This window comes from Ceratotherium simum, chromosome 27 (assembly GCF_057802395.1).
Source record: "Ceratotherium simum simum isolate JZ-2026a chromosome 27, ASM5780239v1, whole genome shotgun sequence".
NCBI classification, from domain to species: Eukaryota; Metazoa; Chordata; class Mammalia; order Perissodactyla; family Rhinocerotidae; genus Ceratotherium; species Ceratotherium simum.
The window spans coordinates 1,491,349-1,519,313 of NC_141926.1; the positions used below are offsets into that span (position 1 = coordinate 1,491,349).

At 56.4% G+C, this 27,965-nt stretch overlaps 1 protein-coding gene across 2 annotated transcripts in view; it reads left to right on the forward strand.

Annotated features, from left to right (window-relative positions):
- Positions 1-206: 206 nt before the first annotated feature.
- Positions 207-27,965, forward strand: part of SLC19A1 (solute carrier family 19 member 1) — a 31,851-nt gene continuing 4,092 nt past the window's right edge. Inside the window, exons 1-5 of one of the 2 annotated variants that reach the window (XM_004429727.3) lie at positions 207-281; positions 6,467-6,706; positions 18,309-19,080; positions 19,151-19,343; positions 22,482-22,623. In XM_004429727.3, coding sequence (XP_004429784.1) covers positions 6,518-6,706; positions 18,309-19,080; positions 19,151-19,343; positions 22,482-22,623 — 1,296 coding nt within the window. In that variant the 5' untranslated portion in view covers positions 207-281; positions 6,467-6,517. Of the gene's footprint in view, positions 282-663; positions 970-6,466; positions 6,707-18,308; positions 19,081-19,150; positions 19,344-22,481; positions 22,624-27,965 lie in introns of those variants that run through there. The other variant, XM_087417926.1, reaches the window with a different exon arrangement.

A 27,965-nucleotide genomic window follows, 5' to 3' on the forward strand; every position in this document is an offset into this window, starting at 1 on the left:
GCCAGGCTCCGGGAGCAGTGGTCTGGGGCTGCGGCCGGACGGGTGGACGCTCGCGCTGGCCACGCCCCAGCCGCGCCGCGCATCTGGGGGCGCTGACGGCGTGTCACCCGGGCGGCTGCAGCGGCACCCCACCCCTGGGAGCGCGGGCCGTGGGCGTGACCGGAAGCGCCCATCTCCCGGAAGCGGCCGCGGGGCATTCTGGGCATTGTGGTCTGGGCGCGCGGCGGGAGGTCAGTCCGGGTCCGGCCTGAGGAGGAGGAGGAGGAGCGGCCGGCGCCCAGGTACTCGGGCTGCGCGGACGCAGGTGGACGCGGGGCGCGGGCGGTGCGTGCGGGGGCGATGCAGGTGGATGCGGGTGGATACAGGGGCGCGCCCTGGGCGCACGGTGCGGCGGCCGGGTCCTCGCAGCCCCGTCCCCGCCTCTGCCCGCGGGGGTCCTCGCCGCCGCATTTTGTCCCGCGGCCTCGCGGCCGTGCATGCTCCGGCCCCTTTCCCGGACGGAGGGAGCCGCGTGGACCGGCCCCGCGCACGTGCTGCTGCGGCGGGAGGCGGGAGGCGGGCAGCCCCGGCGGACACGTGTCTGGAGGGCTCTTCGCGCGCCTCCGGGTCTCGGCCCGGCTGTTTGCTGCTTTGTAGGTGCCGAACGGCTTACCCCGAGCAGCCCTTGGCGCGGCCGGAGCGGAGCGCGCGCGGTCGTTCCGGAGCCCCAGCCTCGTGCCCGCAGTCCGTCCTTACCTGAGCGGTGCTTCCAGCGCCTCCGCGAGAGTGAAGCTGTGTCCGGGGTCTTTTTACTCCCCCTCTGAACGCTTGTCCTAGAGGGTCCAGGAGAGTGTGTTCGTGGGATTCCTCGCCGTCTCGGGGTGCTCAGCCCCAGCCTGCCCGGTCTCAGGATACGAGTTAGAATCTGAGACCGTTCAGAAACCCAGAATGGTGCAGAAGAAGCTATCTTCCAGGCTGTTCACAGTGCAGGTGGGATGAAGTACCTGGAGCTGCCTGCTGGGCGCTCCGTCTCTGCAGCCCAGATTGAATCCGCAGAACCAGGACCCTCTGGCTCAGCAGAGCTGCCCCCCCTGCAGGTCTGGGAGCCCAGCGCCTGGCCGAGGGTTTCTCGATGGTGTTGCACCCTGCTGCCTGGGCTGGACGGCATCGCCCGGCCTTTGCGTCCTCTCATGCTGGCGCTGCTCACTGGTGTCCTTCAGAGGATCTTTGGTGGGTTTTAATAACCCCGAATGTTACAGTTGTCTGTGCTGGGCAGAGATGACCAACGCCTCCAGGGCGTTTTAAACTCGTGGGTTTGGTGTCTACAACAGTGGTTGCCAGGGGGGTTAATCTCCCTCCTTGGAACATGGGATGCTGTCATCTGATCTCAGGAGGGTGCAAGGCTTTTTTCTTTCTAACAGGTGTTTGAAAATGTAATGAGCCTCTCTGGTTAACCTGCCACAGTAGCAGCTGGTTTAAAACACAGAACAGGAGGGACGGTGTTAGCTTTTGTTCTGGTCTTGGGTCCCCAGCCTTCCTAGGTGCTGTGAGGACAGAGGGAGTGGGAGCTGGTGCTTCCCTCCCTCCCCCGGGCAGGTGCTGGGGTGGGGGTCAGGAAGGGTCCCAGTGGGAACTATTGAACCTGCTCCTGAAGGCAGACATGCAGATCTTCCGTCCTCCCCCATGACCCTCCCAGCCGGCAGGTACTTCTCTGGTCGCTCTGAAGAGGCCTGAAGTTGACCGGAGCTGGGCTGGGGTTCGGACACTTGGGGTCCAGGCCAGTCCTGCCGCCCGCTTGCCCTGAGCTTGGGCACCTCTGTTGCCTTCTGCGCTCCTTTCCGTGGCTGAGCGCGTGGCGGGGTCCCTCCCCCTCCAGTAGCGTGAGGTTGGGCCGGGCTTGTATGTTTAGAAGAGCAGTCTGCACCGTCTAGGCAGAGAACCGCAGGCCACCTGTCCGTGTTGGTGGTTATGCCCCCTCATGTGAGTTGAATAAACTGAGGGCATCAGACTTGAGGTGGACAGACCCTCCCCCCCCCCCCGGGAATGTGGGCAAGGCCCCAGTCTCCCTGGCTGCACTTTTCTCTGATCCTCAGTCTGGCACAGGTGGCCTTTCCTCCTGGATACGCTGAGTAACGGGGCCTGAGGCCCTGCTGAGCCCTGGGAGTGGAATCCGTGTGCTTGTAAACATGCGTGGGTCCCGTGTGTTCACTGTTGTCCATGGCGGCCAATGTTAAAAATGGCTTTCAGACAAGACCCTGGAATTTTTGGTCCCTGTTTCTGTGTGGCAGCCAGTGCTTCTGGGGTGGGGCCGGGCTCCTCCTCTGACCCTGACCCTGTCGTGCCAGTCACTTCACAGTGACCCCATCGTCCAGCCCGTAGGGGCTGAAGGTGACAGCCCTCAACCTGTTTCAGAAGTTTTTGGAGTGTGTGTGCAGCAGTGCTGAGCAAGGAGACACACAAGCCTCGTGTCCCCAGGGGTTCCTTCAATTGAAATAAGTGTCACCACTCATCCCCCGGGTGGTGGTCTGGCTGCTGCCTGCAGTGTTAGCTCCTCAAGGCCTGCCCCTTCCTTCTTCTCTGAGGCCAGTTGGTGGCATTTCGGCCCATGAGGGGGTTGACCAAGTTCAGCACTGCCACATGCCCCCCCCCCCGCCCCCCCCCACCCCCCCCCCGTCTGCATTCTGCCCTGGGTGCCCCTGCAGCAGGCCTCTCATCTCGGGAACCAGGAGGTGTCCTGAAGGGAGGTACAGACTGTTTCCCCCCCCCCCCAGTCGAGGACGGCCTTGCGTCAGGGGAGGAATGGGAGCCCGTCAAGGGTTTGGCAACTTCTGTGCTCCTCCGGGTTTCCGCTGCGTGTCTGCCTCCTCCTGGCACGGGGCAGGGTGATGCTGGGCTGGCCACGTGGCAGTAAACGTACTCTCAGGACAGGGCTGCCTTTGTCCAGGGCGGGCATCTGCACTCATGAGCGTGTCCCAGCGCTGCGCTGAGCAGAGGGGGTTCAGGCCCTTCTCCTGGCACATGAGAAGGCAGCTGCTCCGTGTTCTGTGCTGGCTCACTGAGAAAATGTTTGTGGGGATGGCAGGTGGAAGGCTGGTGCCCCGGCTGGGAGGCAAGACCGTGCCAGCTAACGGGCTGCAGATGCAGAGAGCGGTCCCCAGAGTGGGACGCGGGCACTCGTTACTGAGCCCAGGGCTCAGAGTGAGCTGTGGGTTACGTGGGCCCTTAGCATCACGTGATCACAGAACAGAGGTGGCCCCGAGGCCTGGGCCTCCTATCTCCCCTCCCCCGGAGGAATTCCTGAGCCTGGGCTTCTCCTCCTGGCTGGTGAGGCCCCTCCTCCCTCCCAGCTGTTGTGTAACTCTGGAGGCCCCAGAGGGACTTTGGTATGTATGTTGCTCAGCAGGTTGAGTTCTGCACTGGGCAGTGTCTCTAGATTGTAGGGATGGCCTGTGAGGGCTGCGCTTGATGGGGTCAGCCCTCAGGGTGAGCTGGGAGGGAAGGGGTGAGCTTGTAGGACACGCCCTGAGGAGGCCGCTTCAGGGTGCCACCAGGAGAGCCGCGATGTAACCCCGTTCCTCCTGCCCTGTTCCCCGTGTCTGCAGACACTCTGCCTCTGTGAGCTCCCTGCCATCGCCTGGGATGGCTCTTTGTGTGTCCATCCTTAGGGGGCGTGAGGCTGGTCCACTGCTGCCTTGCGACCCTGGAGGACTCCTGTGGCCCCTCCCTGCTGGGCCCTGGGAGACTCTGGGGCTCCTCTGAGGGTGGTTGGGGTGGGGCTGCCGTGCTGTCAGGGAATCCTGGATGTTCAGAAGGAGCTGTTTTTCCACAACCAGTGGAACCCTGAGGCAGCGTCTCCCAGGTGCTCTGTCACCTGCCCTGGCGTGCCTGAAGGTGCAGAGTCCTGGGCCCTGCCCCAGACCTTCAGACGGCTGTGTGGGGCAGGGCCCCAGCTCGAGTTTCTTTGAGAAGCACCGCCTCCGCCTCCGGGTTTCAGAAGCCACAGGGGTCCAGTATGTAGAAGGAAGGCTCATTGTGCTTGACACTGGTGTCTAAGACGGCTGCCATTGCCAGGGATCCGGGGACACAAGGTACGGGAAGTTCCCATCGCTCCTGGAGGCGACATCTTTCAGAACGGGAGGGCCAAGTACGTGGGGCTCCTGAGCCCCTGGGGTTTGGGAGGGTGGGGTCCCCACTCCTGGGGACCTTGGGCTTAGTTAGGCTCTTGGCTGTTAAGGGGCACTTAGCCCGTGAGACGGCTCCCATCCAGGGAGCCATGCACCTAGGGGAGGGAGAGTGGACTTGAGGGAGTCCTAGGGCTGGAATGGGGTCTGGGGGGTAAGGGGGGTGTGCCGCTCCCTCCCTGCCTGCTGAAGGAGCCAAGCTCCTCCCAGCTATTTCTGCAAGCTGCCCAGAGGAGGTTGGAAAAGTGAATGCGAGGGTCTCTTTGGCGGGAGCCGCGAAGCCTGTGCTCTGTGTGCAGCTCTTTTCCCGGGGGGCCAGGAGCGGGGGCCGAGCTCGAGCTCCCCTGCCTGGCTGATTGTTTCATTTGGTCCCTTGAGAATGTTGGGGGGCTGTCCCAGGACCTTGCAACTCCTGGGGCCACTGTTGTCCCCCATTGTCCCCTCCCTTTGAAACTCTGGAATTCTCACAGCTGTCTGTCGCCCCCACCCTGCCGCTCCTTGTAGCCCCAGAACAGACCACCAGCGCCAGCTTCTTGGGGGATTTTGCTGTTACCCCCCGGTTTCTCTGAGTCACAGAAATAAACACAGGAGGGCTTAGAAGGTAGAAGCCACCCTGCTTGTCCCACACAGTTCCCTCTGCTGAGCCCCAGGCCGGGGCGGGGGTAGCTTGGTGTGAGGTCTCACTCTGCTTCAGGGTCCCGGGGTCGGGGGGGCGGGGGGGGGCGGTCTCTGCAGTCACCTGGCTTTCCTGGGCCTCATCATGGGAGGAGTGAGGAAGCTTCCCGCTTGGGTGGTCTCTGAGCAGCATGCCGGCCCAAGCGCAGGGGACCGAGTGCCAGGAATCTGGGCAGCTTTTTCTCGGGGTCCCTGGATCCCCCAGACTGGTCCCAGATCTTGGGAAGTTTCCGTGCCCACTGCTTGGGGATTAGAGGGGATTTCTCCCCAAATCCGGACCCGCTATGGTCACCCTCCCTGAACAGGCCGTGCAGTAAGGAGCATGGGAGTTGTCCCAATGTCTTTGAGCCCAGCGCCTCTGCGCCAGGGAGCCCCCAGCCACCCTAGCCTCGGCGAGCGGCGGGTGCTCCCTGATTTTCACCCTGTCTGCTCAACGTGGGCGCCCTTCTTCACCTGACACGATTCTTCATGGCAGCTCCCTTTCTGACTTGCTTAAAAAGGAACTTTATATCAGCGCCTTAAAGAGGAAACCAGGGGCGTTGGGCACAGAGAGACACGGTAACAAAATGCAGCAGCAGAGTAGCTTTGTATTCTGATCAGTAGGCATGTTTATCTGCCTCCCGCTGTTAGAAAGGCCATTAGTGGGGGTCAGGAAGGGGCCACTCGCCTCTGCACCAAACAGAGGCCCCTGGACTGTTGGGAAGTTCTCCCCGCGTGAGGGACATGGAGCTGGGTGGGCCCCGCCTGAGCTGCTCCTTGAAGGCCCGTTGGCTGGGATGCTGCACCTGGAATGAGTCAGGTCCACCTACAGCCCATGCTTCACTTAGGGGAACCTCTGGGGGTGCCGGGGTCCCTAGGCTCAAGATCTGGGCCTCTGTCTATCTCCTGTGGTGCCTCCCCGTTGCCTTGTCACACCCCCTCGAGGGCTCATGCTTCACTGTCAGCTTTACCTGCAAACCCCATCTGCTGCGTCCCCCAGTCTTGTGTGGCGTCCCCCCAGAGGCCGATGGGACAGTGCTCCCAGGCTGTGGTTCGTGCCCCAGCCACCCGTCGCCGACCACCTGTGCTGTGGCCAGGCGTGTGCCTGGCCTCCTGGGAGGAGGAATCGTGTGTCCCAGCGGGGTCTCTTCCTGCCCACACCCTCTGGGCACCAAGGGGCCGGGCGGCACTGCAGTAGCTCCGACTGGGTCTCAGCATGTGGACACACCTGGGCGCTGTGACACCAGCCACCAGAGCAGGCTGTCCCTGAGACTTCTCCCAGGAGGGATGTGTGCCCGACCCAGCAGCCACGGCCGCCTGCTGTGAGCACTTGAAATGAGTCTGGTGTGCCCCAGAAACTGGATCTTAAATTGTATTTAGTTTTAGTTAATTGACATTTAAGGGACCCACGTGGCTGGTGGCTACCTGTGAGGCTGCACAGCCCTGAGCCCCCCGAGGTGTGACAGCCTGGTCGGCTGTCCTGGCATCTGGGTTGTGAGCTGCAGGGCGGGCGGGCCCCCCTCTTCCCCTCTGTGGGTGTTGAGTCCTAATTGAAGAGAAACGGGAGATGCCCTAGCGGTTGAGTTTTGGGGGAGGAGGGGAGGGGTCCTGGCTGTCGGCTGAGCTGCCCTGACTCTTGGCTCTTCTTCCAGGGGCAGTGTCACCTCCAGTCCCCTCCAGGGCTGCGTGGGGGCCTGGGCGGCATGGCGCCCTCCGGCCAGGTGGCGGAGAAGCAGGTGCCCCCGGAGCCCGAGCGGGGCCGCGAGCTCAAGTCCTGGCGGTGCCTGGTGTTCTACCTCTGTTTCTACGGCTTCATGGCGCAGATGCGGCCTGGGGAGAGCTTCATCACGCCCTACCTCCTGAGCCCCGACAAGAACTTCACGCGGAAGCAGGCACGTGGGTGTGGGCGTGGGCGGAGGAGGGTGTGAGTGGGCGCAGGAGTTAGGCGGCCACGTGGTGTCGCGGTCCTGCCCCCCGCAGGCCCTTCACCCTGAGGGGCCTGGCTCCCACCTGCTAACAGGCCAGTTAGAGTGACAGTGGCCCGCACAGGGGTCTATGTGTGTGGGTCTCTCAGGGAAGGGGGGGTGCCCTCTGCCACTCCCACCGCAGGCTGGGTGCACTGCTGAGAAAGCCCGAGTCCCCCCACTGGCACCTGCTTCCAGCAGAGACTTAGGGGCTGTTCGCCAAGAAATTACAGAAGGAATTTTCCTGTGCCTCAGCGACAAGGACACAGGATCTTGCTGAAACTTGACTAGTGAGCTTATGCCCACATGGGTCCTGGGTTGTCCCGGGTCATACGCAGGGTGGAAGCAGCAGCAGGCTGTGGCCCTGGTGCTCTCCCTCTCCGTAAGGTGAAACAACAGAACTCGAGGCTGTTGGTTGATGGAGTGCCAGGTCAGAGCTCCTGTCCCAGCTCTGGTCCCCACCGTGCTCATCCCCCCAGAGGACCCACACCGCTGCACCAGAACCTGTCCCAGCTGGCTGTGCCGTGTACCCCCGGGGCTTGCTCGCCCCCTGCCCCCTAGCCTTTGTGTGTCCCCTCCAGCGTGGCCGCCGGCCTCCGCACACCTCGTCGCCATCACTGGCCCCTGCTGGGTCCCACCGTGCCGCTTGATTTCTTCGGGAAGCCCCTGCCCCTCTCCCTGGCCCAGGGCTTGGCCCCTGCTCCTCGCAGACCCTAGAATCATTTAAGTCTGGAGGAGTCGCTGTGCCAGTGAGGTCTGACCCCTCAAAGGAGCCATCTTGGAAAAATGCCCATGACTGGCCCGCACAAGCTCAAAACCGTGCACATGTGTGGTGGTGTCCGACCCACAGCTGGTGCTGACCGCTGGAGCCGGTCACTCCTAGGTAAGGCCCGGGTGGGGGCTCTGCCCATCCGATGGGGCTGTGGCCTTCAGGGTTGTCTTCTGTGCCCCCCAGACTCCCAGGCCTCTTCTGAGTAAGGGGTCCCTCACTTCCCTGTATCACTGGTCGGCTGTATGGCTTTTCCTTAGAACACTGCTCTGTTAAGATTCCTTGTAGGAATAAGATGTATATGAAGCTCTGTTAAAATAAGTAAGAAAAATCTTTATAGCGACAAAGTCATAAATCCCATCTGCCTGCCCTCTCGGGTTACACGTTAACAGATAAAATATAGGAGTAGTTTCCAGAAGTCACGCCGTTCCACCAGGCCCTTGGATGTCATCAGAGGGTCGACAGAGGCAGGCCGGCTCTGCCCCTGCTGCACAGTGGGGCCCGACCCGCTGGTGCTGGGAACCGTGTCCTCACCAACTGTGTCTGGGAAGTGCACTGGGCCGTGCCCACAATGGCCTCTGCAGCCTCTTCTGCGGCTGGACTCAGAGAGTTACCCAGTGGGTTCAGGCTGGCCTTCCCTAACTCACACCCCAGGGATTAAAGCACAAAGTGTCACCATGCTTCAGTGGTACACTTTGTCACCACAGCAGGAAACGCGGCTGCTCCCTCCGCACGTGTAGCCGGCTTCCTGTTTCTCTCTGGCGACTCCTGAGCGCTCTGTTGTGTTTCTGCCCGGCTGATAGAGGCGAGGGTCTGGTGGAGGCGAGGGCCTGATGGAGGCGAGGGCTGATGGAGGCGAGGGCTGTCTTGCTGCTGGATTTGCGTTTCCTTGGTTTCTGCCCCGACCAGCCTCCCCCTTCCTCGCGGGGCTGTCCGACTTCTGTGCCTCGTGGGATTCCCGGTGCTTGCGGGGTCTGACGTGTGCCATATCTCTGCCATGTGCCTCCTCTCCTCACTGTGCCCATGGGGTCCTTCATGCTGGGGCTGTACGTTCAGTTCACCTGGATCCTCCTTTGAGGTGACGCTATGAGTGTGGCCTCCATGCCCTCCACTCTCCCTGGTTTATGAGGCGCCTCTGCGAGGGCATGAAGGTCTGCCTTGTACCTTTGGGTTGAGTCCTGCGGCCCCCGCCCGCCTCCTGATGGGCCCCAGCCAGGACCAGTCACCCTGGTCCTTCACCGAGGCTGACACTGCCTGTCCCCGTATCGCTGGTGGGATTGTCGGCCGTCCTCCTGTGTGACGGTCCCTGTCCTCCCATCAGGCGGGACTCAGTGCCCATCCGGGTGCTGCTCTTGGATTTTGGGTCACCTGTGGCCTGGCCCCTCCCTGCTCCCCTCGTCCACTGGTCCTCAGAACCCACCGTGCCCTGTCCTGGTGCCTGTCCCTTCTGCCAACCCCACAGCCCTGGCCCCCCACCCGCAGCTTGTCCTGGCTCCTGGGGGCCCCGACCAAGCCTCCCCCCTTCAGAAAAGCCACTGCCCTGGAGCTGCCTGGTCCCAGATCTGGGCACAGCTCCTGTGCTCTGCCCATCAGCCTGGACCCTGCCTGTCTAAACACTACGGTGCTGGGAACGCATCCAGGCGACACTTGGCTCAGGCCAATAGGAGGCCGTCCTTATGCCAGTGCCAGGCCACTTGACAGATGGCGCCTGCCCCAGGAACTTGGTGGGCATCCCCTATCCCCCAGCACCTTCCAAGTGTGACATGGGTTTGGGAGGGGGAAATAGAAGGAGAGGTCAGGAGAGGAGAGGGAGAGAGGGAGGAAAGGAGAGGAGAGGAGGAGGGGAAGGGGGAAGGAGGTGCATAGGAGAGGAGGAGGAGGTGGAGTGAAGGAGGGGGAGAGAGGGGAAAGGGGGGAGGAGAAGAGAGAGGGGAAAGACCAGCTGATCTCCCTGAGGTTCTGACCCCTCAGGCTTTGACAGGGAGCCCCCCCGCAGCTGAGCAAGCCATCTGCCAAGAAATCTCATTAACCAAGGGATTTTTAATGTTCTTGGAATTCTCCGTAAACACGGTCCAGACCCCTGTAGTCAGGCCTCCGTGGCTTTTCGTGACCAAGTGCAGATTCTTCAGCTTCCCCACTGGGGACTGACGTGTGCTAAAAATGTCCCAGAATGTCCTGGGGGACCTTCAGTGCTCAGTGTTTTGGGGACCACAGACTTTGGGGGCAGGCTTGGCTTCCAGCTGGTGTGTAGGTTCAGGAGGCCACCAGGCAGAGGAATTTCAGTCTGGGGCCTGGCTGTCTCAGCCTCCCAGCGGCTCGTAAGTGGTGGGCTCAGCATGGCCCCACGTGCTGACCCAGGGCTCAACTCTTGTAAAGTGGGGCCTTGGTGCCTGCACTGTGCGGATTGCACCGTGGTGTTAGCAGGTGGCCAGGCTCAAGTGAGGGTTAGCACCCTGTCAGGTGGGACCCAAGGGAGGCTGTAGCTTCTGAGAGCCCAGCAAGGCCCACGGCTCACCTGGTACCTGCCCTGGCTGATGTGAACCATGGTTCTGGCCCCTGAATGGGAGCTGGTGGGGTCAGGTGGAGCCCCTGCGTGCGGTCTGGTGTCCAGTGGAGTCCGGCAGGGCACCTGCAGAAAATCCACCTGGGCCTCAGGAGATGCTCCAAGCACAGGGCGCCTCCCATGTCTGTCCCCCAGGAAGGGTCAAGGCCAGAGACCTGGCCCTCTTACTGGGCTGGGGCCTCCTCCTATGGAGTGGCCCCAGGTGAGCCCAAGGCAGCCCCTCCCTGGGCAGCCAGGGGGACAGCTGGCTCTTGCCCTGAGTGGGTCTGCAGTGGTGCCCTCTGCCCTGTGTCCCCGGGAGGGCGCACCCTCGCTGTGCGCGGCTCCGCATTTGTGTGGAAAGGTGAATGCACCGAGGCCACAGGCAGCTCCCCTGGCGAAGGCCGGAGTCCTGGCTCCCATGGAACACATTCCCTAGTTCTGCCTGATGAGGTGAGAGGCCCTTGAGTGGGCTGGTGTGAGGAGCAGCTGCAGGGGCTTCCCTTCCAGCATCCCCTGCACCTGGAACCAAGTGAGACTGGCCACTAAAGAGTTTCCTCAGTGGAAAGGTGTGAGGAGAGCCCGGTCCTGTCTCCTCCTCTCTTTCTGTTCTCTCCTCCCACTTCCCTTCTTTTCTTTCTTGGTTCTTCCCTTTGTCAACCTTAAAAAACAAAAGAGTCAGTTATTTTATCAGCAGAATGAGCTTATTTAGGAATAGCAGAGGAATTACGATTTGGGGCTTCCTTTATAGAGGAAGGAGGAAGCTGGGAGGGGCTGTCCGGAGAGTTCAGCGAGGTGACGGCTTCTCACTGGCCGACTGGCGGTTTCTCGTTGGCTGGGCTGTTGCTGGGCCAGGAGGAACTCTCCCTTCCTCCTCCTGGGGTCTGTGAAGGAAGCCTCCTCCTGCTGGGGAATTCGAGGTTCAAGAGTGGCAGGGTGTGAGAGCCCCCCCTTCAGGGCTTCCTGACTCCATTTTAAACAAGGTTTCCTTTATTTATTTTCACATTTTCCCCTTTTGATCAAGATCTTTCCTCGAAAGCATCACTGATCAAGAGTCAGGTTTTTCGTATTTAGTGGTTTCGACCCTCGGTGCCAGGAAGGACATTTCCTGGTTGTTACGTCCTAGTCGGAGGGAGAGTGCAGATTGAAGACCTGGAAACCATTGAGGCCACATTTGCATAGCAAGGAAGGGTAGGAGGGAGAACTCTCCAGCATTTCCCATCCAGCTAAGTGTTGGAGGCCGTCTTGAAGCACTGAGCGAGCATCACCCTATGGGGCACGTTGTTTCTACCAAGGTTTGACAGGCAACAGGTATAAAGCTTAAAAATGATGATACAGAATAAGATGAGGAGCAGATATTCTGCGAGAAATCATCCTGGCCTGAAGGGGTCTTTTCTACATGCCTTCCAAAGAGGAGTTGGTCCATTTGTTTTTCCTTTAGATGCAGGGGAGCAGATTGTATTTAAATAGGGGAAAGAACATGGGGGAAGCAAAGGCTTCCGCCGGTTGGCGGAGGTGAAAGTGTTCAGTTGAGCTCATATGATTACAGTTGGAGAAAGGTTGAAACAAAGTACGGAACACCTGGCCGTAACCACCTGACCCCATAGGTAACACCCATAGGCTTGTGGGTGTCATCGACAGTGGCATTTGGGATCAAAAAGCAATTGGTTACAGGTAAGACTGAGGGGTCTCTGACATGAACAGATCAGAGTTCCTGGTGACAGATCCAGTTGTCAGAAAGGTTTTCCTCTTTTGCGATAGGTTGGGCCAAGAAAGAGAGGAAGGGAGTAAGGTAAGAAAAAACAGCGAGAGAAAGGTAGACAGGTCATCTTGGGAAAGCTGTCTCCATCTGTCGTCTGCTGTGACTCCTGGAAATCGGTCTTTCAGGTCACCAGTTGGCGTGCAGGTCCAGTCAGGGTTTGGCTCTTTTCTTTAGATGCAACATGTGGATCTAAGAGTCTGTTCCGTGGAGTTTGGTGGCACGAGGGTTGGTTAACAGTACCTGAGAGGGGCCTTTCCAACAGGATTGAAGAGAGTCTTTCTGGAGATGTCTTTTCTGATAGACGAAGTCTCCAGCTGCAAGCTTTGATGTTTAAGATCTTTATCTCCTGGGAGTGCACTATGGAAAGATTGTTCTACTAAAGCATGGTTACTCCCCACGGAAGCAATCAGGCCTTTACAACACTGAAGTATGTCTCCCTTTATCAGCTGGGGATCGAAAGAAACAGGAGTCAAGTGCCTGGGACAACCTGTGATTGTCTCAGAGGGTGAAGTTTATGGATTCCAAAAGCAGTAGACCTGAGATTAAGAAGGACCAATGGCACTGGTTTTGGCCAGGGTGTTTGAAAACTGGCCAAACAGCACAGACCTGTTGGAGCACTTGACCAGTGAAGTGAGTTTCCCGGTCACTATGAAGTTTGGGGGAGGGGGGTTCCCCAGGTAGGGATGATCTTTTCTCATAGAATTTTAGCCACGGAAGTAGCAGTAGCCTGTCTACAAGAGAAGGCTTCAGTCCGGTGGGAAAACTTACAAACCATGACCAAGACATTTATATCCGTGAAACAGGGGAAGCTGAATAAAATTCATTTGCCAAACCTCGAATGGTCCATTGGGCAATTTAAAGTGTCCGGGAGCAGTGCAGACAGGTTCCTGAATTGTATTTCGGGCAGGTGGGGCGAGCAAAGTAGGCCCTCTTTGTGGCCCTGTTAATATTTCTCCTCCAGTATTGGTGCATAAAGGTTATTTCATCAGCAGACCAGTGACTCAGTGCGTGTACAGTGGTCAGTGGTGGGAATTTCAGAGTCTCTGGCAGGACTGGATTGTTATTTGGAGAACTTTCAAGCCAGAGTTCTCTCTTTTTATCACACCAGCAGTTATTAAATTTCCAATATTGGGCCGGCCCCGTGGCTTAGCGGTTGAGTGCGCGCGCTGTGCTACTGGCGGCCTGAGTTTGGATCTCGGGTGCGCACCGATGCACTGCTTCTCTGGCCATGCTGAGGCCGCGTCCCACATATAGCAACTAGAAGGATGTGCAGCTATGACATACAACTATCTACTGGGGCTTTGGGAGAAAAATAAATAAATAAAAATTCAAAAAAATTTTTCCAATATTGTTTTTCATTGTCTGGGGCTGATTGTGGGACATCTCTAGCCAGTTTTTCTAGATTATCATTTGGGGGAACATCCCTTTGGACCATGACAGAGGTTTGGTGGTGGGTTTCTTCGAGAGCGTGTTCTTTGTGGAAATGTTAGCCAGCTGGTTTCCTGGCTAAATTTTCCCAGCCTCCAGGGAATCAAGTTTGGAATGCCCAGGGACCCTGATAATAGCCAAGCGGCTGGTGATAGTATGGCATCTAATAATTTCTGGACATAAGAGCCATTTTTGATTTTGTCCCTGCTGGACGTGAGGAAGCCTCATTCCCGTCGTCAGCTACTCCAGAGGCGTACCTGCTGTCAGTGTAGATATTTGCGGTTTTGCCCTCGGCTAAGATGCAGACCTGAGCAGGAGCGTACACTTCAGCCTGTTGGGCGGAGGTGGCTGAGGGAAAGGTCTCCCTTGATGACTTCACACGGGATTGCGGTAGCACACCCAGCACGATAGTTACTTACCATTTTCACTTTTTAAAGAAGAAACCAGGTAAACCAGGAAGAGCCAGCATTATCCAAAGGAATTTCCTGTAAGTCATCACGTGTGTGTGTGTGTGTGTGTGTGTGTGTGTGTGTGTGTGTGTGAGTGAGGAGGTGATCCATCAGTACAGGAGGGAAGAAGGGTGTCAGGTTAAGATGATTACAGGGAGAAAGAGTGACATGATGAGCAAATAAAAGATGTTGAAGAGTCATTTGATTCCCCTGGTTGGCTATTTTGGTTGCTGCTATCAAATTCTAGAATTATCTCCTCCTTTTGGGAGAAAGAAATTCCAGCATGATGTTTCCCTAAGAAATCTTGGCCCAATAAATGGCTGGGGTAGCAACTAACAAGGGGGTGTGTCTCAGAGGGCCGAAACTGAAGGGAATAAGTTCAGAGACAGGAACCTGGTGAGGTGTGTTGGGACTCCCCACTGTCTGAAGGGTTTATAGTGCTCTGCGGCAGGGCTGCTTCGTGGCCGGGGGTTTGAGCCCTGGGAGGGTAGCTCCCGTGTCAGTAAGGACAGAGATGCCTTCCCAACCTGGAGAGTGCTTTCTTTAGGCCAGTTAAGAGGAATGGTTGGGAGAAGCCCCTGTAGCTCCTTGGAGTCCTGTGATTGGGGGTTAGGAGGGCGTTGGAAAGGCTGGTGTTGCGCCACACGCCCACGTGAGCCATTCGGGATAGGTTGCCAAGAGACCAAAGAAAAGACCTAGAGACAGCAAACGAGACACATGGGTTTATTGGGAGTTACTTAAGGGAAGGTCCAGTGGAGGCCAGCTGGACGGAAGTGTGCACCACTACCGCCCCCTGAGAGAAGCTTGCTTAAGTAGACCGAGGGACAATGCTTGCCAAGGGGGACTGTCCCTGTATGACCTGATTCCAAGGTCCAGACCCCCCCCCCCCCACCCCTGGGCCTCTATGTTCCCTCAGACCTTGATGGTCTTTGTGCTAACTATCCCGTGAGAAACATCTGGGTTGGCCAAGCCCGGGACTGTTCATTGTGAGTGCTGACGCGTCGCCCAGACAAGGAGCCTCAAGGACACATGGCTTAAAGGGCACGTAGGCTAGTGCCCCTACAGCTGGTTAGAGGGCTGCAGAAGCCTGGAGTGCTTGTTTGTAGCAGTCTTTCCTCCAGTGTCCTGGCTCTGCCTAGTACTAGCAGAGATGAGGAGGGCCTGGGTTTTGTTTAGGCGCCTCCATGTGTTGGAGCTGAAAATTAAGGATTTTAGTGGTCTTCCTTTTAGCTGAATCTTCTAGGGTGCGGGCAAGCTGATTTGCTAAATTAATTAAATCTGGAGTGGACATAGTTTCCCATTCCATCCTGGTCCTTTTTTTTTTTTTGTGAGGAGATCAGCCCTGTGCTAACATCTGCCAATCCTCCTCTTTTTTTGCCGAAGAAGACTGGTCCTGGGCTAACATCCGTGCCCATCTTCCTCCACTGTATATGGGACGCCGCCACAGCATGGCTTGACAAGCAGTGCGTCGGTGCGCGCCTGGGATCTGAACCAGTGAGCCCCGGGCCGCCGCAGCGGAGTGCGGGCACTTAACCGCTTGCGCCACTGGGCCGGCCTCCATCCTGGTCCTTTTAACCAAAAGGGAAAGATTCCAGTTCGCCGGATAATGAACATAGAGTTGAAGGCTGCCCGAGTGGGTTCAACATTCATAGGAAGGCCAGAATTTTCCTTAAAGACAATTTGGAGTCGACTGTAATAGTCGTGCACAGGCTTGCTGGGTTTCTGAGTGCAAGCCTGACTCTCACTCTAAATCAGCAGGTTTTGGGAAAGCCCTAGGGATTGCCTAGTGAAGTCATTTAGTGATTGCCCAGCCTGATCACATGACAGAGCAGGTGGTTGGTCTCTCATTTGCAGTCTAGAGATTTTTCAGGATCCGGTGTTGGGCTCGGCCTTTGCCAACAAGCATGTGAACTAGCTGGTATAAATCTAGGAAACCTGGTTGGTAAGTTTGGACGACTATATTAAATTCCTCAGCAAATCTATGACGACCTTCAGAAACTCTACGAAAATCTCTGACTATGGCTTGTAGTTTGGCCTTAGTTCAGGGGATACAGGAAATTAGGGGCTTAGCATTAGGACCCTCAGAGGGTCAGATTTTAAAGGGGCAGGTTCTAAGGGGTTCAGATGAAGAGGAAGTAGGGAGAAGTTCGGAGAGAAAGGGAAATTCACCAAGAAGGTTGGAATGAGGAAGTGGAGGAAAGGTGGGGCAGGTGCTGCAGGGGAAGAGGAAGTTAGTGCAGGAGGGAAAGAGGTGAAGAGGCTTCCGGTGCCTTGTTTCCCTTCAACTGTTTGTCTCAGTTAAATCAGAAATGGTATTCTGTAAATCCTCGAGATACCAACTGAAATAGGCGGCCCATTCAGTTTCTTTATTTTAGGGCTGTGGTCTTCTAATTTGGTTCTAAGAAAAGCAAGTCTGGGGAGATCGAAAGTTCCCCATTGGAGTTCTAAATTATTTTTGAGTTAAGTTGGTCCAATTAGTTAAAAATGCACATGAGGAGGGACCATAGTTTTTAAACATAGAACTGGCCAAGAGGGCCGGCCCCATGGCGTAGCAGTTAAGTGCGCCCGCTCTGCTGCTGGCGGCCCGGGTTTGGATCCCGGGTGCACACCCATGCATTGCTTGTCAGGCCATGCTGTGGCAGCGTCCCATATTAAAAAAAAAAAAAAAATGTGGAGGAACACGGGCACAGATATTAGCCTAGGGCCAGTCTTCCTCAGCAAAAAGAGGAGGATTGGCATGGATGTTAGCTCAGGGCTGATCTTCCTCATAAAAAATAAAAGAAAAAAAAAAAAACTGGCAAGGGTCCCAGACAGTGGACCTTCCTGAGAGCATGTGGCAGATTCGGATCCCATTGCTCAAAACCAGAGGTTCAGAAAACAAGAAGTCCTCACTAGGAGGGGAATGCCTTCATAACAGCAACGACAACAACACAGATCCCGAAGGAAGTCGGAGAGCCCGACCAGAACGAGGGGCTCGATCCCACAGGAGACTTACTGAACTGAAAGGGAGAGACGTCTCAGGGAAGCAGAGAGCACAAAGTGGGTCCCCACTGGGTTCCGGGGTCGTCAGTTCCTCAGGGGTTTGTCTCCTTCGGGTCGCTGCAGGGTTGCCATGAAATGTCGACCTTAAAAAACCAAAGAGCGAGTTATTTTACCAGCAAAACAAGCTTATTTGGGAATAGCAGAGGAATTGCAGTTCAGGGTGTGCACACTACTGCAGAACCACAGGCAAGTCTGGAGAACAGAGGAGCGAGACTTCCTTTATAGAGGAAGGAGGAAGCCGAGAGGGGCTGTCTGGAGAGTTCAGGGTGGTGACGGCTTCTCACTGGCCGACTGTTGCGGTTTCTCGTTGACTGGGCTGTTGCTGGCTCAGGAGAGGCTCTCTCTTCCTCCTTCTGGGGTCTGTGGAGGAAGCTTCCTCCTGCTCGGGAATGCGAGGTTCGGGAGTGGCAGGGCATGAGACCCCCCACCGCCCCCGTCAGGGCTTCCCAATTCTGTTTTATTTTATTTATTTATTTATTTTTGGTGAGGAAGATCAGCCCTGAGCTAACATCCATGCCAATCCTCCTCTTTTTGCTGAGGAAGACTGGCCCTGGGCTAACATCTGTGCCCATCTTCCTCCACTTTATATGGGACGCTGCCACAGCATGGCCTGACAAGCGGTGCATCAGTGTGCGCCCGGGATCTGAACCCCGGGCCGCCAGCAGTGGAACACGCGCACTTAACCGCTATGCCACAGGGCTGGCCCCCAACTCTGTTTTAAACGAAGTTTCCTTTATCTTCACACCATTCTCTGTGTTCTATGTGACCCGTGGTGTGAGCTCTTTCTCTCTCTGCCCTCTCTGCGTCCCCGTGACCAAGGCAGCTGTGTCGGTGTGAGTGCACAGCGGTCACAACCTGATTTCCATGTTGGTAGATTTAAGGTGAAATCAACCATGTATTTATTCACTAAAAACAAGGGGCTGACCCGGTGGCGTAGTGGTTAAGTTGGCACACTCTACTTTGGCGGCCTGGGTTAGTAGGTTTGGATCCTGGGTATGGGCCTACACACCACTCATCAAGCCACGCTGTAGTGGCGACCCACATACAAAATAGAGGAGGATAGGAACAGAGGTTAGCTCAGGGCTAATTTTCCTCAGCAAAAAGAGGAAGATTGGCCACAGATGTTAGCTCAGGGTGAATCTTCTCAACAACAACAACAGCAAAACAAGCCTAGATTAGTGTGACTTAACATGTAATTAGTGATTGTTTTCGTGGTAGTCACCAGCTTTCTGAAGGCAAACGTGTCTTCTGTGCCACACAGTGTAGCAGTCAGAGGTCTGCACACGTCAGCGCTGCACCGCTGCGTGAGAAGCATGCCTTCCCGTGGGGGGTGGAGCCAGGGTGGAGCATGGTTCGGGGCGGGCTGTGTTATTCTCTTTCCCCGCTGCTGTGGACGGTCCTGATGGGCTGTACCTGTTTAGAGGATATAACAACGTGGGACAGCGCTCATGGCGTGGTCTTGGTTTGGGGCCACCAGAGGCCGTCCGCAGTGGCTGTGGTGCTGGGGTACGCGGGGTCACCAGCCTGCTGTCCCACAGGTCACCAACGAGATCACGCCGGTGCTGTCCTACTCCTACCTGGCGGTGCTGGTGCCCGTCTTCCTGCTGACCGACTACCTGCGCTACAAGCCGGTGCTGCTCCTGCAGGCCCTGAGCTACATCTGCGTGTGGCTGCTGCTGCTGTTCGGCACCTCCGTGCTGCACATGCAGTTCATGGAGCTCTTCTACAGCGTCACCATGGCTGCCCGCATCGCCTACTCCTCCTACATCTTCTCGCTCGTGCGCCCCGCCCGCTACCAGCGCATGGCCGGCTACTCGCGCACGGCGGTGCTGCTGGGCGTCTTCACCAGCTCCGTGCTGGGCCAGCTGCTCGTGACCGTGGGCCGGCTCTCCTTCTCCACGCTCAACTACATCTCGCTGGCCTTCCTTACCTTCAGCCTGCTCCTCGCGCTCTTCCTGAAGCGCCCCAAGCGCAGCCTCTTCTTCAACCGCAGCGCCCCTGTGCGCAGCGGGGCCTCGCCCTCCGAGCTGGACCAGATGAACGTGGGCCCCGGCCGGCCCGAGGGCAGGAAGCTGGGCTGGACGCTTCTGGACACCGTGCGGAACTCGACTCTGGTGCGCATGCTCTGGGAACTGGGGGACAACCTCCGGCTGCCGCAGCTGCGCCTCTGGTCCGTCTGGTGGGTGTTTAACTCGGCTGGCTACTACCTGATCGTCTACTATGTGCACATCCTGTGGAACGTGGTCAACCCCACCACGGACACCACCACGGTCTACAACGGCGGGGCGGACGCCGCCTCCACTCTGCTCGGTACGCCCCGCTGGCCTCGCCCGCTCTGCCCACCCCGCGAGGGTGGCCGTGACGTGTCCTGTCTCCCCAGGTGCCATCACCTCCTTTGCTGCGGGCTTCGTGACGATACGTTGGGCCCTGTGGGCGGAGCTGGTGATCGCGGGCGTGACGGCGGTGCAGGCTGGGCTGATCTTCCTCATGTACAGCACGAGCAGCATCTGGCTGTGCTACATGGCCTTCGTGCTCTTCCGCGGCTCCTACCAGTTCCTGGTGCCCATTGCCACGTGAGTCGGGCCGGTGCAGGGTGGGCGCAGGAGACTGCTGGCCCAGGCAGCTACTGTAAGGCCAGAACCCAGGGCCTGGCTGAAGGTGGGCAGCTGGAGGGCCGTGCGCCGTCCTTCTGCCGGGTGGGGCTGTTGGGCGGTCTGTGTGTGTTAAGAGGCCTCTCTCCTGGAATGGTCTGTGGGGAGCAGAAGGGGTGTGTGTGGGCAGTGTGAAGCAGGGTTGGTGGTGTGCTCTTGCTCACATTGGGAGGAGCAGTGAGCCCTGGGCACCTCTAGCCAGGGGCCTGATTGTCCCCTGTCCACAGCATGTCCCATCGCGGTTGCTGTGACCCTGAGACTCGGCAGGGAGCCTTCCCCTATGGCGACCCCTCCTGCTGAGGCCACTTGGTGGCCCTTGTGAAGTCCTTCTTCCCAGGCCCCCTGCTCTTTTTCCAAGGCCCCAAGCGCTGCGGCAGTCCCATCTTGGGTGGCCCTGAGACCTTTCTTGTCGTCTCCAGCTCCGACTGCTGGAAACGGCGGCTCACGGCCAAGAGGTGACCAGTGTCCCAGCTCGCCCTCTATCCGGGGCTCTCCTAATGCCCCTGCGTTCTTCACACCCATGGGGACTCTCCTGCACCTGCCCAGGGATGTCCCCAGAGCTGCCCACTGGACTGCTTCTGCCTTCCAGAACCTTCCCTGGCTCATGTCCTGCCTGCACCTAAGATCCTCTGTGTGCTTCTTTGAACTGGCCTTTCACGAAGCTGCCTGTTCACACCACACGTGCTCATACCCCACACATGTTCACTACACGTGCTCACCCCCCCACACGTGCTCACCACATGTGCTCGCACCACACACGCGCGCAGGAGCCTGCCTTCTGCACCCAGCGTTGGGTCTGTCACCATCCCCCTGGGTCTTTGGTGCTGGTTCGCCTCTAGGCCTCACCTTCGGCGCCCCCAGGCCTGGCCTCTCTCCGATCACACCCGTGAGAGCATCTGTCCCACCACGTCTTGAGCTCGGACAGTGTCCCAGGCTCCTGACCATCTGCAGCCGTTGCCCCACGGCATGGTGGCCTGATTCCCGTGCCCCCTCATGGAAGTGCACGGCGCCCACGCTGCCTCTCCACTTTTGGCATCACCTCCGAGAGCCTGGGTCAAACGCGGGGTCTTTCCTCTCCTGCACCTGGGGGACAAGCGCTGCCAGACGCCTGCCCACATCCTGGCCCTGCTGGGGTCCATTTCCACGGCAGGCGCCCTTCCTGCAGCCTGTGGCCATGGCCCAGGCCTGGCCTCACTCTCAGACTGAGGTCGTGTTCCCCCTGCCCCCCACCCCGCCTTGCCCTTCTCAGCCGTGAACGTCTGGGAAGCGTGTCCTCTGGGCAGGCGCTCCCCTCTCCTGTCACGTCAGCACTGTGGAGGGGTGCTGGGCTGTCTGCCATTCTCACCGTCCCTCCCTCTGTCTGTGAGGACCCTGCCTTGGGTGTTCTTGCTATTGTAAAGACCCTCAATGCCCATTGTGGGAAAGGTCAGATGAGACGCAGAGAAGCGTGAAGAGGAGAACAGACTTTCCTCCTTGGAGCCCGGCCTCCTTGTGGACAGTCGGGTGTCTGCCTGACATAGGGTGAAACTCAGGGCCCCACATCCCTGCCCTTCCCTCAGCTGTGGAGTCACTCTCAGAATGCCGACGTGATTGGTCCTCTCAGTGATGAGTGACATGCCACACTCTCATCCCCCGTTGCCGGGGACACCGCCTCCGATATTTTCCTGTGGCAGACAACACTGAGGTCAACACTCTTTCACCTACGTTTTTCTCCCCAATTCTGATCGTGGCCCCAGATGAGTCCGAGAGGGGAACTGGCCAGGTCAGAGGGCGTGTGCTGTAGAAAAGGGGTGTCAGTGGATACTGCAGACACCCGCCGGGCACACCCAGCCCCTGTGGGTGGTGGAGGGCGGACCCCAGCCCACCTGCCCTTCCTTGATGACAGCTGGGCTGGCTTCTCCCTTTTATACGGGTGGACTCTTCTTCTGCTGGGGTCTCTCTTCTCCTTATCATGTCTCACGGTTACACCTCCAGACATGCTGGGAGCTGTGTACCGTACGGGCTACGCTGCAGGCTCTGCCTTCACTCCTACTTCCTGGGTGGTGGGGCACGGGTGAGACCCTCATTGGGGGACCCTGGCCCAGCTCCGGTGTCCCAGGAGCTAATCTGTCACCCTGGACCTTTGGTGACGAGCTCCTTCTCACACTGGCCTGCCGTCCTCATCCTGTGAGTGCTCCTCCACACGTCCTGTATTTCCTGCTCCCCCGACCCCAGCGCAGCAGAGTCCCCTCAGCCGTTCTCTTTAAAGTCTTCTGGATATTGGTGTTCGTTTATTCTTCAGAACTTCAGAGTATTTCCTGTCTGATTATTATTTATACTTTGGGGATTTTGTTTTTTTGTTTGTTTGTTTTTTGGTGAGGAAGATTGGCCCTGAGCTAACATCTGTTGCCAGTCTTTCTCTTTTTGCTTGAGGAGGACTGTTGCTGAGCTAACGTCTGTGCTCATCTTCCTCTATTTTGTATGTGGGAGGCCGCCACAGCATGGCTTGACAGTGGTGCGTAGGTCTGTGCCTGGGATCCAAACCGGCGAACCCTGGGCCGCCAAAGTGCAGTGTGCCAACTCAACTACCACAGCACTGGGCCAGCCCCCCACCTGGGGGATTTTGGTTGGAAGGACGTTGGAATGTTAATGTTTGCAGGACCTGGAGCTCTGAGCACATCACTTCCTCATGCTTTCCTTGTGTGACTGTCTTTTCCCTAGTTTATTGAATCAGTTAGTAACAAAAGACTCTCATTCCCTCATGATGCTCTGCCCGTTCTTGTGAGAGTGACTTTCTGAGAATTGTGCAGTGATTGTCACTCACTCTGCCCCACAGTCACCAGGAGACTTAAGTGTCTTCCCAAGGCTGTATTTTGCATTCATTTTCTGAGGATGTGGCAGCTCGGGGCTCGTGCCCTGGGAGCGGTGGGTGGCCTGGGCGCTGGGCTGGGCTTGCGGGTCTCCCGGGACCTCAGTGGGCCTGGTCAGTCCTCAGGCCAGTGGCTGCCCGGGGGGCGGCTGCTACCCATGAGTGGCGTTCCTCTGCGCACCTCTCTGACCTGGGCCCGCTTTCCCATTAAGTTTTCAGATCGCGTCTTCGCTTTCTAAAGAGCTCTGTGCCCTGGTCTTCGGAGTCAACACCTTCCTCGCCACCGTCCTCAAGACCACCATCACCCTGGTTGTTTCCGACAAGCGTGGCCTGGGCCTCGCGGTCCACAAGCAGGTGAGCCCCCGTTGCGGGGAGGGAAGCCTCTTGGGGGATGTCCCGGCTGGCGTCCTGGTGCCCACCCGACAGGTGGCGTCGCCCACTCCTTGAGACCCAGACCACAGGTCAGGAGGCTTGCACAGGGTGGGCCAGGCGTCTCCAGCCAGACACACTGGACTGACTGAGTCAGAGCAGGAGGTGAGAAGGCTGGAGCCGGGAGGGAAGGGTCAGGGGACAGGGCAGCAGGGAGCCATGGTGTGGCCTCCCGGTGCTCGCCTGCCCTGCTCCCTCCTGGGGCCCAGGTTGGGGCTGTAAACATTTGGGCGCAGCCGATTCTGGTTAGACACGTGGGGCCTCCGGGCTCAGCCTGGCTGCAGGTCACTTCTGGAGGAGCTCTCGCCGGCCCCGGGCATCCCCCGTGCTGCCTGACGCCCCGGGCATGATGGGGGCGTTTCCTGTGCTGTCACCACTCACGCCTTCTCTCAGGTCTCTGCCTGTAACGTCAGGCCTGTCCGACCTAGGCCTGTCCCTGTGACCGCCCTTTGTCTTCTCTGTGGAGGCGGGAGAAAGGAGAGCTGGTGGGTTGACGTGGCGCGTGCTGGCCCTTCTCTAGTCCACCTCCCTTTGTCCAGCTCTGGGCGAGTTGTTGGTGCTTTTGAGAAGAGCTTGAGAATTCCTGTCCACTGTGAGGTTGGGGGACACTCACTTGTGGCTCCGGGTGGTCTCAGCCAAAGCAGGACCTCTCCGGGCAAGTTGGAATTAGCCAGAGGACAGGCCCCCAGGAGGGATGGTAACCAGGCTCCTCAGGGACCACCCTGCCCCGCCTGTGGCTGGACAAGCACCCTCGGCCTGTGGGGATGCAGCCTCCATCTGCCTGGAGCGCAGACCTCACTGGGGCTTGGGCTCCACGGAGAAGGTCCGACCCCCTGTCTGAGGGTGCTGAGGCTGCACTGCCTCGGTGACCCCAAAGCTGGCCAGGAAGGAGGTGCTGGGCAAGAGCAGACCCTCTTGCGTGGAAACAGCCTGTGGGGTTTGGAAATGCCCTCTAGGGGAGGAGCGTCAGAGCCTCTCGCCCTTTGCGTCCACACAGGCAGGGGGGTCTCAGCCCTGCTTCTACCAGGCCCTCCAGACCTCTACCCCCAGCCCCCAGGCTGAACACTGGGGACTGTCCAGCCCGAGCAGGGTTGGCTGAGCCCCTCTGTGGCCGAGCTGGACTCGGGTCCACAGGTGCCTGTGCAGCTGCACCTACCAGGTGGATGAGAGGGGCTGCCTGGAGGGCGTGAGCCCTGTGCCCCGGGATGGGCGGACTGAGGGCCTCCTTCACGGGTGCTGGCCCGGCAGATGCTGCTGCTGACCGTCCAGGGGAGGCCTCCCCCTGGAAGCACAGCCTCTGTGGGGGGACCATCCTTGGCCCCAGGCCTTTCCACAGAGTCTTGCCTGCCAGTAGTCCAGCTGGCCTAGGAGGGGCCCCAGCACCCGGGAGGAGCCCCTCCCCCTCTCGGGACCCATTCCCAAACCTGGACCCCCCAGTTGTTCTGGCCCCAGGCAGTGGGGCTGTTAGTGTGGACGAGCAAAGACCTGTTTCAGAGAGATCTCGGATCCCAGTGGACCCAGCCATGTGGCAGCTCTGACCTGCCTTGGGCCCTGACCTCTGAGGTCACTGTACATGTTGCTGCCCCGTGTTCAGCCTGTGGAGGGTCGGGCAGTGTGCCTAGAAGCAGGGCCCCCCCACCTGCTGAGGGCCCAGGCCAGGTGAGAAGGGCCAGAGAGTTTTTCCCAGGGGCTGGGCCTTCCTCGCACCCTGGCCCCGGCCTCTCCCCCTGGTGGCTCCTCTCCACGTCAGGTCACATTGAGAAAAACACACTGATTTTTCTCTGGCTGGTTTCACTTCCAGTTAAAGAGTGACTGGAGAGGCGGGCAGTGTGTTCAGTTAGAAATACTGGCGAGTGGGGAGGGAGAAGGTGGCGGCTCATCTTGCTCACCTCTGCCTGTTCACAGCGAGCACTTGCTGTGTCCCCTCACTTCTTCCTGAGCAGTGGGGACGGGGCCACGCGGACGCTGGGGGAGCCAGGACGGAGTGTGGGGAGAGAGCCTCGGTGAGCTATTTCTTAAATTAAACTTCTGATTTCTGGAGGACCACACTTGCACGTAGGAGATAACACAGACCCGCGTGCCCTGTTCCCACTCGCCCGCTGGGCACGTGCTCAGTTCTGTGGTTCACTGTCACTCCAGGATATTGACCTTACTCAGTCGAGAGCGAGAAGGTTCCCTCCCCACAGGGTCCCTCCACTGCCCTTTCACGGCCACGCCACCTGAGTCCCCTCCCATCTCCCCCCAACCCCGGCAACTGCAATCCGCTCCGTTTCTATCATGTTCTCATTTTGAGGGTGTTATTTAAATAGAATCTGGTTTTTGCGATCCATCCAGGTGTTACTGCATTGTAGTTCAGTTCTTTTCATCGCTGCATCGTGTTCTCTGGTGTGGAGGACTGCAGCTTGCTTACCTGCTCACCGTGAAGGTCTCTGGGTTGTTTCCAGTTTGGGGCTGTTACGAATAAAGCTGCTATAAACATTTGTTTATAGAGTTTTGTGTGAACATAGGTTTTCATTTCTCTGGGATAAGTGCCCAGAAGTGCAATTGCTGAGTCATATGGTAGTTGTGTGTTTTTTAAGAAGCTGCCACTGTTTTCCACGGGAACTGCACCGTATTTACATTCTCACCAGCCTTGTGTGGGAGAGCCGGCTTCTCCATGTCCTCATCAGCTTTTGGTGTTGTCACTGTTGTTTGTTTAGCCATTCTGATGGGTGTGCGGCGATATTTTCTTGTGGTTTTAATTTGCATTTCCCTGATGGCTAATGATGTTTTTCTCTCCATGTGCTCATTTTCCATCTGCACATCCTCTTTGGCGAAATGTCCCTTCACTCTTCTGCCCATTTCCTGATTGGATGGTTCATTTTTCTTCTTGAGTTTTGAGTCTAGATACTAGTCTTTTGTCGGGTATGCAGTCACACGTCACTGGATGGTGGGGATACGTTCTGAGAAATGCGTCCTTAGGTGATTTCATTGCTGTGCAAACATCACAGAGTGTACTTACACAAGCCTAGATGGTGCAGCCTCCTACACACCTAGGCTCTATAGTACTAACCTTATGGGACCGCCATCGTATATGTGGTCCATTGTTGACTGAAACCTTATGTGATGCGTGACTATATATGGTTTGCAAACATTTTTTCCAACTTTGTTGTTTGTCCTATTGTATTCTTAACAGGGTTGTTTGCAGAATGAAGGTTTTTAATTTTGATGAGGTCTGATTTGTCCATTTTTTCTTTTAAAAAGAACTCTTTGCCTAGCCTGAGATCCAGAAGATTTCCCCCAAATTCTTCTTAAAAGTTTTACAGTTTTGCATTTAAGGCTGTGATCCAGTTGGAGCTGATTTTGTTTGAAGTGTGAGGTTTACATTAACGTTCATTCTTTTGTCTCTGGGCGTCCACTTGCTTCAGCACCATTTGTTGGAAAGACTAACCTTCGCTCCATTGAATTGCTTTTTCGCCTTTGTCAGAATTCAGCGGGCATATTTGTGTGTGTCTGTTTCTGGGTTCTGTCTGTTCCCTTGAGCTGTGTACCTAGCCTTCCACCATCACCACGCTGTCCTGGTTACACAGCTCTATGGTAAGTTTTGAAATTGGGTAGACCGATTCCTCCAACTTTTAAAGTTTTTTTCACAATTGCTTGAGCGATTATAGTGTCTTTGCCTTTCCCTGTAAATTTTAGAGTAATCTTGCCTATATCCACAAAAAGTCTTGCTGGGATTTTGCTAGGAATAGCATTAAGCCTGTATATCAATTCTGGGAAAATGGACATCTTTACTATGTTGAGTCTTCCAATCTGTGAGCGTGGTTTGTCTCTCCATTTATTTAGAACTTCTTTGATTTCTTTCAGCATTTTGTAGTTTTCAATATACAAGTACTGTACATGTTTTGTTAGATTTATACCTAAGTATTTCAGTGTTATTTTGAGCAATTGTAAGTAATATTGTATTTTTAATTTTGGTGTCTATATTAGTTGGCTAGGCCTGCCATAACCAAATGCAGCAGAAAATTATTTTCTCACAGTTCTGGAGGCTGGATGTCTGAGATCCAGGTGTGGGCAGGGCTGGTTTCTCCTGAGGCCTCTCTTCTTGGCTTGTAGACGCCGTCTTCTCCCTGTGTCCTCACATGGCTGTCCCTCTGTGTGTGTCTGTGTCTTCATCTCCTCTTCTCATAAGGACACCAGTCAAACTAGATTAGAACCTGCCCAGTGACCTCATTTAACCTCCTTAAAGGCCCTCTCTCCAAATACGGTCACACTGGGGGTTAGGGCTTCAACACGTGAATTTGGGGAGGATGCAGTTCAGTTCACGACAGTGTCCGTGTGTTTGTTGCTAGTATATAGAAATGCAGTTGATATGTGCGTGTTAATCTTGTATAATCTTGCTGAGGTCATTTTAGTTCTAGGAAGGTTTTTCTTTTTTGTGTGCCTTTTATTTCCTTTTCTTGCCTTATTGCACTGGCTTAGACTTTATTATTCTTTCCTTATACTTGCTTTGGATTGATTTTGCTCCTCTTTTTCTAGGTTCTTGAGATGGGAGCTTAGATTAATGATTTGAGACTTCTTTTTAGTAATTGCATTTAGTGCTGTACATTTCCCTCAACACTGCTTTAACTGCATCACCCATATTGATATGTGGTATTTTCATTTTTGTTTATTTCAATGTACTTTTTGATCCCCCTCAAGCCTTTCTCTTTGGCCTATGATTATTTCAAAGTGTGTTGTTTAGTTTCCAAGTATTTCGCGACTTTCCTGTTATCTTTCTGTTATTGATTTCTGTTTTGATTCTATGTTGTGATAAGAAAACAATCTATATGATTTTAATCCTTTTAAATTTGTTGAGGTTTGTTTTATGGCCCAGGATGTGGTCTGTCTTGTTACGTGTTCTGTGGACACTTGAAAAGAACGTGAATTCTGCTGTTGTTGGGTGGAGTGTTCTATGAATACTGATTAGATCCTGTTGTGATTTCTTCTCTATCCTTGTGGCTTTTCTGTCTGGTTCTGTTGTTGAGAGAGGTGTTGATGTCTCCATCTGTAGTTGTGAATTTGTCTTTCCTTTCAGTTCCATCACATTTTTGCTTCACGTTTGTTGCATACATATTTGGGATTGCTGTCTTTGTGGATTGAGCCTTTTATCATTATATAATGTCCTTCTCTGCCTGTGGTCGTTTTCTTTTCTCTGAAGTGTGCTTTACCTGATATTAATGTAGACACTACTGCTTTCCTTTGATTAACGTTTGCATGGTGTATCCTCTTCCACACTTTTACTTTTA